Source organism: Eleutherodactylus coqui, chromosome 8 (genome assembly GCF_035609145.1).
Source record: "Eleutherodactylus coqui strain aEleCoq1 chromosome 8, aEleCoq1.hap1, whole genome shotgun sequence".
NCBI classification, from domain to species: domain Eukaryota; kingdom Metazoa; phylum Chordata; class Amphibia; order Anura; family Eleutherodactylidae; genus Eleutherodactylus; species Eleutherodactylus coqui.
Window position 1 is genome coordinate 77,666,055 of NC_089844.1, and position 11,771 is coordinate 77,677,825.

The following is an 11,771-nucleotide window of genomic DNA, read 5'->3' on the forward strand; positions in this document are numbered from 1 at the left end:
CACGTTGGGCGCCAAGTAATGTTGGGGGTCAAACAGACCGTTCAGCTGATGCTGTCTGTTTCCGAATTAGTCTTAGATATGAGTACTCATTGACGACTTAGATGGATGACCACACGGTATGCGGTTAGCCAAAGAAGAAGTGAGTTTATTTGAAAAGTACAGAACTTTATAGAAACAGAAATGCTTGCGTAAGATCTAATAACTGCGCATGTCCGAAGCTGCTGGACATCTGGAGATTATAATGAACAATATTTCTTTTAAAGACGTCTCCTACATAAACAATATATCAACGCTCGGTGACAGTTGTATCAAAGCAAAATATGTCCTCGGATAAGATTCTCAGAACATGTACAGAGAACAGGACGACATGGGAAGGTACAGATAAGACATATGGAAACAAGCTTCAGGGTCATATAGTCAGATAAAGTAAAATTGAAAGTAGAGAAATTAAATGTATTTCTTCTATTTATTCTTATTTAATTTTTAAAGGAGAAAATCTAGAATTAACCCCTCACAGGGCTTATTTACATGAGCGTATATTGGCCGACGTTTTCATGGCCAGCCGATATACGCTTCCATCTGAGCAGTCCCCCCTCCCCCTCACCGGCTCTAAGCTCTGCTCCATCCCGCCTACTACCATTGCTGGCTGACGACAAGGGGAGGGGGGTGGGAGCTTAGCTCCGCCCTCATCCCGCCCACTTCTATTGCAAACAGCCGGAGGGGAGGAGTGAGGCAGAGAGCCCATATGGGGGGACTGCTTAGATGGAAGCGTATATCGGCTGATATACGCTCATGTAAATAAGCCCTGTAGGGCTTAGCCGAGTTCTTATAATGCAAGGTGGACGGTTAAGGGCCATTTACGTGGGGCAATTATTGTGCAACGAAAATGCACAATACTTGTTACGTCTAAATGCAAATTACTATTCGTTTGCCCATCACTTTCCACCAGCATTAAAAAAAATCAATTGGTGGATCGACAACTTCTCAATGCGTGTAAACGCTACCTGCTTCACATAGAATTAGATATCAGCGATGATCTGCCTGTCTAAATGCTACACACGAGAGCTAACAACTTAGCAGTGATGTCGGCGCTCGTGCGGTCGTTTAGTCGACGATCGTCCCGTGTAAATGAAGCATTATGTTTTTCCTAGATTAGATTACTATACAATGTCTGGTGTAAAGACAATCGCTGTCCAAAGCATGCTGGGAGAGTTCAGCTTTGACTATAACTCAGGATAAACAATTCAGTGTACTTAAGAAATGATTCTCCTTTTATATGTAAACACACAATAGGTAGCTGGAGGTGATAAATGGGGAAAATTTGTCAATGGCTAATATTATAGAAAGATCCATTTTAAGAGAAAATCCCAAACTAGGTTTTAAAGGGCCACTGTAGCGAAAACACATTTTCCATTACTGCCACCCTTTCCTGATTGTTACACTCTGGTGGTCGCCTATGTATATTGCAGCTACTTCCATGCAGTGCAGCCTCCTGTCTGATGCTTATCAGACACCATCTTGATGTTGATTTCACTTTCACAATAATACCATGATGCTTCAATACAGCGTTATATACCCAGCTACAGCCTGTACCAGCTCTGTAACCCTGCCATTACCACCTGTGTTCTTCCTTTCCCTAAATAAGCTACAGCCCATAAGTATACAGTCACGATGATGCGCTGTGATCTCCTCTATTAAAACTGTGTGACAGGAGCTACGCGATCATCATTAGTAATAGACGAGAGATTACGCGTCCCCTCCCTCCCCCCCATGATTAGGCAATTTTTGTGGTAGGATCCATGTAGTAGCATCACACAAACTGAGCAGAAATTGAACTCATAAACCCAAGTAAATCTGGGCTGGTCAGTATTTAGATCACATGGCCATCTGAGAAAAAAGAGGCCAGGAGTTTCAGATAGGAAGGAATAACTAATCACGGTAATACTAATTCACTTATACATTGTATATAAAAAAGACCCCTATTAAAATTCCATGTTTTTGTCATGTTTAATCCAATTCTTGAGGACCGTCTTGACTGTGTTCCATGGTATATGTAATGGCTTGGAAATTCCCATACTCTTCTCCTGATTGATACAGTGTCTCCCCAAAAATAAGCCCTACCCTGATTTGGGGGGGAATTTCATGGAGCCTTGAAATATAAGCCCTACCCCCAAAATAAGACCTAGCTACATTACATAAATAACAAAAATGGAATACACTACCTGGCAGGCTCAGTCCGGACCCCTCATGCCACTCTCCAGAGCACTACGTTGTTCCCGCAGTCCTCTCAGTTCTAGCCACTCGTACATCACTTCCTGGTTATGAGATTCATAAATCCAGCCTCCAGGAAGCGATGGCTGTGATTGGTTCATCGAGCGTTAGATTGGTTGGCTGGAAGCACATGATGAACCAATCACTGCCATCATGAGTTTATCCAGCGCTGCCTTGATTGTTTGTTTAAGTGCCACGGCTCAACCAATCAACAGCCATTGAGTTGTGGAGGCGGGATTTCTGAATTGGCTGGCCGCGGTTCACAGCCGATTCATAAATCCCGTCTTCACAAAGCAATGGCTATTGATTGGTTCTTCGAGTACTATGGCTCACCCAATCAATGCAAAGTTGGATGAACCAATGCGATGGCTGTGATTGGTTTATCGAACGCTGTATTGATTGGCTGAACAGTGTTCGAGAACTAATCACAGCCATCGCTTCCTGGAGGCAGGATTTGTGAATGTTGTACAAGCGGTTAGGATTGAAGAACAGCGCGGACCTGAGGAGAGCAGCATGAGGGACATGGACTGAGCCTGCTAGGTAAGTAAAATAAGTCATTAACCGAAAATAAGACCTACTGCCTCTTTTGGGGTAAAAAATAATATAAGACAGGGTCTTATTTTTGCGAAAACATGGTACCTTCCAACAATCGGATCCCTTTGCTGCACTGTAAGATCTTTACGGCTTTTGCTGAACAATGCAACAAGATGATGTCAGGAAAATCCTCCTAGAAGAATGGAACTTTATATGGAGTAAACCAGAATCCCTGTAAGTAATGGCAGCGGAGTGCTGATTACTATGTAACATGAGTTTACATGTGATTGGCTGATTCTGAGCACAACCACACCCCAAATATAAGAGGGTGTTCACACTTATGCAACCACATTACTTTAGGGTTTTTTTTTCCACCCTGAAAGGTTTATGTTTGTTTCCAATAGAATTGTACAGATAACGGGTCAGACTGAAGGTGGAAGGAAATCTGAAATGATTCATCTTGGTCAGATTTTTAAATATGACAAAACTTGGGGTTTTAACAGGGGTATGTAGACTTATTATATTCACTGTACATACTGGGAGCATAGCTACACAATTTTAAAAAAAAACCTTGTCGTGGCCCTCTAACTATATTCATGCTCCAAATTCGGAGTCTCTGTTTTCTTGATTACATACATCAGGACATGCAGAGAGAAGAAATAAGAAAAGAGGTCATCATCCACCAAAATATCTGATCTTCTGTGCCCATACAACAATTTCAGTAATGTCAGAATAAGCTGCAACTTCTAGTCAAGTTAGGGCTAATGCCCACGAATGGATTTATACCGCAGTTCCCGCGATGTAAATCCACGGCGGAATTCCGCAGCTATTAGGTTCTATTGAACCTAAAAGTTTTTCTGCTAGCAATGCCGAAACGCGGAATTTTACAGCTGATTTCTGCAGCGGGAAATACGTCGCAGCATGTTTTATTTTCCGCGGATTTACGCCGCAGGAGATCTCCATTAATATTAACTTCGGCTATGCTTCAGTGTCGCAGGGCTATACTGCACTCTTAGAATACATGACTTGTGTCCAGGGCTGTGGAATCTCAGGTGGAGTCGGAGTCAGAGACCCATTTCGGTGGAGTCAGAGTCGGTAGAAATGTACGGACTCTGGCTTATTAGAAATCTGGTACAATTATTTCAATATCATCATCTATGACGGAGGATCTGATGGAGGCCATACTATTTCTGAGAACAAATTCACAGACGGCACAAATGTTTATTACGTTCCTGTTGAAAGCTTTTTTTCTCCACTTACACGCACAGTGTATTGCATAGTAGTTACCATTTAGTAAAGTTTTGTGTTCTGAAACGGTCTTCCAATAAATATATTTTATATTCTACCTAAATAGCGGGATTATTTTATCATAATGGGGATGAAAAGTCTAATGTTACCATTTTAATATAGTGAATGTATCACTTAAAATACATATATGAAGGAGTCAGTCGGGAAAGTTGAGGAGTCGGAAGTTTGGCTTACTGACTCCACAACCTGCTTGTGTCCTGCCCAAAGGCCCTGTGTAGCTCTAGCCTTAAAGGGGTTGTATCACAGTTCCCTTTTATCACCTGTCTATAGAGTAGGTGATAACAGTCTTATCAATGGGGATCTAGCCGCTGAGACTCTTACTGATCTCAAGAACGGGAAGTCCATGTCCCCCTCTCCTGCTCACTGGCTTGCTGCACCCACCCGCAGTGACGTGGAGACTGAATGGAGCAGCGGTCGTGAATGCATAACGCCACTCCATTCATTTCAGTGGGGCTGACAGAAATAGCCGACTGCAAGCGCTCAGCCATCGTCCCACCGAAAATGAATAGAACAGCACCACAAATGCACAACTGCTGAACCATTCAATCACCTCTTCAATTCGAGGAGTGCAGCAACCCTGCGGTGAAGAGAAGAGGGGCAAACAGTTCTCAAGATCAGTAGGGCTCTCAATCGGTTTCCAGTGGAAACCAGGTGACCGCTACAGCCAATCAGACGCCGCAGCATCACCACGCATTGGCCTGGCATTAGCACTCATATTTTGGGTACCATGATGTCAGGAATTGGGGATGGTGACATTATAGCCTTTGACTACAACTGAAGTCAGGTGACTGTTTCAGCCAAACAAACCGGGATAGCCATGGGATCCATTGGATTGCTTACCTGGGGGAGAAGAGAGTTGAGGCGCAGAGTGCTAAGGCAGCAGAAATGCAGTCCTAAGCTCCCGCTCATGACCTGAAGGTTGCAAATTCAATCCCCGCTTGGTTCAGGTAGCCAGCTCAAGGTTGACTCAGCCTTCCATCTTTCCGAGGTCAGTAAAACGAGTCTCCAGCTTGGTGGGGGGTTATTAATAAATTACTTGAAAGCGCTGTGGAATAAGTTGGCGCTATACAAATAATAAGATTGTTTATTTATTGCTGCTTTTGTTATTTTAGGTCATTGCCGGCAGTTTAAAAACTTTTTTTTAATAGTGGGTTAACACCTTTATGGATATCCCATAATGAGATTACATGAGGCAATTTTTACAGAAAAAATAACTATATACTCTATACAATACTAGATATAACCTTGAGCAAAGTTTACAAAAAATAATACCCATTAGCCATTTGGCTTGAGGACCCCTGAAGAGAACAATTGCAGTACATGGGACATCAAAACGAGGAAACAGAACCACAGTACTACACCGAAAAACTCAACTATAGTGCAAATGACCATTAGAAAACATATATATGGACATTAAGGTAAAATGTACCAACTGTGCACGTATTTACGATCTTGACAAACGGCAGGATAAAACGACAGCTATTGTTTACCATATTAATTGAAACAAAATACTACGTGGTGACAAAAGCTTATTCTTCTAGCAAGCGCTTCAGGTGAGACAATATCTCGGCCCCGGTTGACCACACGCTTATGGAAGAATCAATGAGCTCAATCTCATTGGCAATTCTCTTCTGCAATGTGTAGCCCTCCCTGGGCATGGCGATATCGCCCTTCTTCAGGAAAGTTACAGGGCAGAGGTCATTGCTTCCATCGCCAATATAAACTATTTTAGAGTAGCGCTCTCCATCTGACGCTTGCTTGGCCACAAATTCTTCCAATACTTTTTTCTTGCACAAGTTCCTTGGGCAAGTGGCACAGTGGTGGACGTGAAAATTCTGCACAGTGAGGTTTCCAAAGCGGTCAAAGGTCGCAGGGTTTGTGAACACCTGATCGAAAACATTGTTTACATCGGCATGGGTGAGAATCCAGTCTATGAAGATCGTGTTGGAATCGGAGATGATGATGCAATCAAAATGGTCTTTGTTTTGGCCAATGAAATGGAGGAGCTCCGTCATCCCGGGCGTATAGGGTATGGCGATCATGATCCTCTTCATGTCATCCTCGCGAATTCCTTGTTCCCCTAAGTAGGTGAAAATCCTACCCATGTACTCTGTCCATTTGCCTTTTTCATAGGAGTTTTGTAATACATTCGGGAGTTTTTTATTTGGAGCGCACTGGACAATCCATGTATCACTGTTATCATTTACAATAGTGTGGTCAAAGTCAAACACCAGGAGAGTCTTCATGTTTGCCAGATGATGATCTTTACCTATCGATAAAAAGGGTCAAAAGTAGTTAAAAGTTAGTTATAATTTTTTTCCATGAAGCATTGTTTTTTTTTTGCCTTCCTCTGGATCAACATTGGGGGGTAATAGGCTGAATTGGATGGACATGTATTTTTGCGGCCTTACATACTATGTTAGAAGATTACATATATATATTTTTTTTTCAAATAACTACACAACCCATCATAACAGATGAACTACATGAAATACCGAGCCACCAGTAACAGGGATTGGCACAGTACTGTAGACTTAATGTACTGGTTATACCATTGCCTTTATGGTGATTTGCCAATAAGAAGTTTCATGACACAACCTAAAAAGTTAGCATACAGTAGTTCTGCATGTGTAGGTTAGCTATCTCTAGCCGTGCAATGACAACGGTGGCCAGACAGGTCTGATCCTACCATTCCATCTAAGCACAGAATTATGGGAATTTTTTAGTATTGATCATCAGAGTCCCCTGCTGATCCCCAAGCCCGCCGTCAGTGTTGGAAGCAGATAGAGCTGTTCATATTGCAGCGGCCTGGGTTGGTACTACAGGCACAGCTCCCATTGAATTCAATGGGAGCTGTGCCTGCAGTACCAGCAAGAGCCACTGCAATGTTGACAGTGCTATCTGCTTCCAGCGCTGTCCACTTTGATTGGTGGGGATCCCGCTAATTAAAGGGGTTTTGCAAATCACTTTAAAAAAAAACAAAAACAAACATATAGTTTTGCGCCCTCAGCCCACAACTATATAAAATCAATATATTCACCATGGCGCCAGACAGCTGTTTCGGCACTCCATTGCCTTCTTATCTTACAGGTGATTTCACCAGCCCGGAGGACTCTGTGATGTCACGTAAACCTGTCACGAGAGTTTCTAACGTAGAAGCTCCCGGCAAGATATGGGACGTCCCTGTCAGTCCTTCTATTGGCTGCAGTGGTTACATGGGTAAACAACCCATGTGGCCGCTACAGAGGGAGTAAACAAGGCACCAGAGGGTGGGGGCAGCAGGGAGCTGGTTTTTTTTCATTAACATGGATGTCACCACCCACTGCCACAAATGTTTTAATATATCAGAAACCCCCATTAATTATTGATGACCTATCCTGAGGATAGTCCCGGACAACCCCTTTCATGTCTACAGTAAATCTGCCTTCACATGAGACGATTGTCGACAGCAGTCCCACCGACTATCATTCCGATTCTCAGACAAGAGCGATGGTCGTTTGGAGAATGAAGGCGGGGAGCGCACTAGAGATCTCTTCCAGTCACCTGTCTCCATTCTCTGCAAACAGGCAGTCGTCCATAGATGAACGAATGAAGTCCCTCACTTGTCAGAGTCAGGTAAGCTCTGCCATTATCCTCCAGACTGTAGTCAGTGCCCGCTTTCTGACACAGGAACCTGTCCGGACTCACATGCAGTTCGTGGCCACGGGCCCGTTTCTGACACCAGGGGAGGGTCACACAGCATTGGCTGGCCAAGATGTGACCACCGTCTCTCGTGCTTACCCCAATACTGGATAGGAGCGGTCAGAACCAGGAGGACAGGAAGGAGAATCGCTGCTGCCCGCTGGACCTGGAGTGACTGGGTGACTTAGACATGCACAGAGCTGCAAGTGCCGCCAACTGCCTCGCCATCTGTATGAGTGGAAGCTCCCAGCTTGCCGCTGCCAGGTGCCACCTACAGCCTCCCATTTGTGTTGGGCCAGATTCAAAGCCATCGTGAGCAGCGTGTTGGACACCTCTGGCCTACAATGTGAAGCGAACAGCCCCTTACAACGCTAATATTAGGAATATACCTGACGGTGCGCTGATTTTTACACTTAGGTTAAATATCATTATGAGACTTCTTGGCTATTAGAAGTTTGCAAGTGGACATCAATTGACTATGTGCAACACGGAAGAGGAGAGCAGCCATATGGTGAGCTGTAATGTATGCTACATGTTTACAGACCTACCAGAGGAAAAGTCAAACTTCACCTGCTAGAAATGCAAGCTTGTTTGAAACTCATTAAGGAAGATGAGGATTTCCTTCACAGAGCAGAAGTAACTCTTCAGAGTGTTGAAGGAAAAGACATGTCCAGTGTACCTGCAGAAGCCGAGGAATGGAAGCATGTGACCCAAAGAAGCAGGAGGATCAGGAGTCAGTCAGCAACCATACTGCTCAGGAACCAGTACCAACCTCTTACACTGGGGAACAATGAAGATGTACAGCAAGAAATGACTCTACCGTATAGTAAGCACTCAGAATCCTCTTGGATAGAGATAAAGAAGTTTTGTTGTTGTGAAGAAAAGGAGAGCGGTGGTTGTGGGGGATTCCCTGTTGAGAGGAACAGAGGCTGCTGTCTGGAGACCTGACACAGCACAAGAAGTGTGCTGTCTTCAAGGTGCACAAATCAAGACTCTTCAGTTCTACAGACTTTTACCCATTCCTACTTATACATGTAGGGACAAATTACACTGCATAAAAGGACTATTTGCAACTATCTGCAGAGGCTTTGAAGACCTCGGAAAGAAGGTGAAGGGACTGGAAGCACAGGTGGTCTTCTCATCCATCCTTCCAGTGGATGACAATGGAGTAAGAAGACGGAACAGGATTCTAGAGGTGAACAACTCTCTACAACAGCAAGAATCTGGATTTCTAGACCCTGGAGTGAATTTCCTATATGATGGACTGTTTGCTAGAGATCCTCACACTGCGCTCTCGGCCCCGCTCACCACCTGTCACCAGTCTTCCCCTCCCCCCCTCCCCCACGCCGCTGCGGGCAACAAGCTCCGATCCTCACACTGTGCTCCCGGCCACGCTCACCACCGGTCCCCAGTGAACTCCTGCGGCTGGCAGCTTCCAGAACGGCCAGCACCCAGATGTGTGACAGCAGCACTTACCAGTGCCGAATGGCAGCTCTGCCCTTCCTGCACGGCCAGCGCAGATACATGCCGATCACCAGCTGTCAGGGTCCACGACGCACCTGGCAGGTAGAGTCACCACAGGGAGCGCAGGCCATCAGGTTCAGTGCTGCAACGCCTACAGGACCTGGGAGGGTCTGCATGGGAAGACAGGCAGCCAGCCAATCAGGAACAGGGGGCGTCACCCACCGGTCAAACACACTGTATCTCCACCACTACTTCCAATAATAGCATATGTAGAAATCAGACCTCAGGACAGCAGGGTTTCACTGGTGCAAATATTTAAAACATGGTTTTAAATATTTGCACCAGTGAAACCCTGGTGTCCTGAGGTCTGATTTCTACATATGCTATTCGTGGATTTGGATCCAGTCCACTACGGTGCGAGCAATATTAATCACTGCATGTGATCTATATAGTGTGCTGCTGTAACCAGACTGCTTGGAAGATCCACCACTACTTCCGGTGGTGTCAAGATACACTAATACCGAGGGGTTGTACCTTACAAAGACAGGTAAGCATATATTTGGCAGGTGCCTTGATATATTCATCCAGAGAGCTTTAAACTAGAACAATATGGGAAGGGAAGTGGAAGGGCAGGCAAAGATATACAGCTAATTAATACAATTGAGAACCTGCGTATTAGAAGTAGAAAGAAAAAACAGAGAAAAGAATTCAGAAGGTAAGTATATCAAGAGACATCGATCACAAACTAAAATGTTTTAACACAAATGCACGGAGCATGGGAAACAAACAAGGCGGATTGGCGCTCCTAACGCAAAAAGAGAAATATGATGTCACAGGCATCATGGAAACTTGGTGGGATGATCAGGGAAATGCGGTAGATATAATATATCTTGACCTTAGTAAAGCATTTGACAAAGTATCTCATACCATACTTATTGAAAAAATGACCAAATATGGGATTGACAAGGCAACTGTTGGGTGGATTCACAACTGGCTGAGTGATTGTACTCAGAGTGGTCATAAATGGCTGCACATCCAAGTGGAAGAAAGTGGCAAGTGGGGTACCACAAGGCTCTGTCCTAGGCCCAGTGTTGTTCAACATTTTTATAAGGCTGCCTGTCCATGGGTGATGATTTATCGCCCGTGGATCACGCTCTCTGAAGCTTTCCATAGCGTGGTCATGGGAAGCGCAGTGCCAGCGTCCACAAGCGAAGATTCATATCGATTCTCCGCTCGCAGGATTTAAATTGCCGCATGCTGCGATTCTCCGCGGTGAGCCTATCAGACCTGACAGCTCTCCCCCGCAGCGGAATATTGCTAGCGATATTCCACCTTGGCCATGGGCAGGGGGCTTAAATGATCTGGAGGAGGGAGTTGAGGAGAAACTGATCAAATTTGCCGACGACACAAAGCTAGGAGAGATAGCTAACACTAGGGAAGAGAGGAGGAGAATTCAAAAAGATCTAGAAAAGCTTGTACAGTGGGCAGCAACTAACAGAATGGTATTTAACAAGGAGAATACCTTGAGTTGCCAAGATGGTGAACGGTCTGCAAATCATGTCCTATAAGGAACGGTTAAAGGATCTGGGAATGTTTAGCTTGCAAAAAAGAAGGCTGAGAGGAGACTTAATAGCGGTCTACAAATATCTGAAGGGCTGTCACAGTGCAGAGGGATCAGCCCTATTCTCATTTGCACAAAGAAAGACTAGAAGCAATGGGATGAAACTGAAAGGGAGGAGACAGATAAGATGTTAGACAGTGAGGGTGATCAATGAGTGGAACAGGTTACCACAGGAGGTGGTGAGTTCTCTTTCAATGGAAGTGTTCAAGCAGAGGCTGGACAAATATCTGTCTGGGATGATTTAGTGATCCTGCACTGAGCAGGTGGTTGGACCCGGTGGCCCTGGGGGTCCCTTCCAACGCTACCAGTCTAGGATTAATCATTCATTAAATTAGAGGGGCTAGTACAGAGATCTTCAACCTGCAGCCCTCCGCCTGTACAAGTATAACTCCCCAGCAGCGGGCAGCTCATGCTGAGAGCTGTAGTCTCTGAACTGGAAAGCAGCAGGTTGCAGACATGGAGATTACCAGGGATTATTAGTCCAACTGATCACTTACTATTAATATACACAGATCACTGGTGGAGCCCCCATCCAATACCACCCAACACTGACAGGGAGTACAGTCATATTTTACACTACACAATATTTATTTTTCACTTTCTTACCCTTCAGCAGCACTTCAGAGAGCGGTCCCTGGTCAAAGGTCACAGTGACATCACAATATTAGGCAGCCATCTTTGATGAGGGCATCATCCAGCACCAGTTCAGCAATGTGTTTTGGCTAGCGCTGCCAATGTCGTTACTCTCATTTGTCCGCCATCCTGGGTTCGGGCAGCGTTGATGGATAATTAACAACCTGAGTAATAACGGACATAATTAAAAAAAGATCGACGCATGCGCTCTTGATGACTTCCAAACGTCTCCGCCTTTCATGACGTCAAGACGCTTTGA

At 44.8% G+C, this 11,771-nt stretch overlaps 1 protein-coding gene across 2 annotated transcripts; it reads right to left on the bottom strand.

The window, feature by feature from the left end:
- Window positions 1–5,179: 5,179 nt before the first annotated feature.
- On the bottom strand, window positions 5,180–11,650 carry PHOSPHO2 (phosphatase, orphan 2). 2 transcript variants are annotated; one of them, XM_066577406.1, is made up of 2 exons: window positions 11,486–11,650; window positions 5,180–6,382 (listed from the first exon to the last, which is right to left on the bottom strand). In XM_066577406.1, the coding sequence occupies exon 2, from the start codon at window positions 6,357–6,359 to the stop codon at window positions 5,643–5,645; it is 717 nt and encodes a 238-aa protein (XP_066433503.1). In that variant the 5' UTR covers window positions 6,360–6,382; window positions 11,486–11,650; the 3' UTR covers window positions 5,180–5,642. The 2 variants fall into 2 exon arrangements, with proteins under 2 accessions (XP_066433503.1, XP_066433504.1); XM_066577407.1 differs by lacking the exon at window positions 11,486–11,650 and adding an exon at window positions 9,271–9,399.
- Window positions 11,651–11,771: the final 121 nt, after the last annotated feature.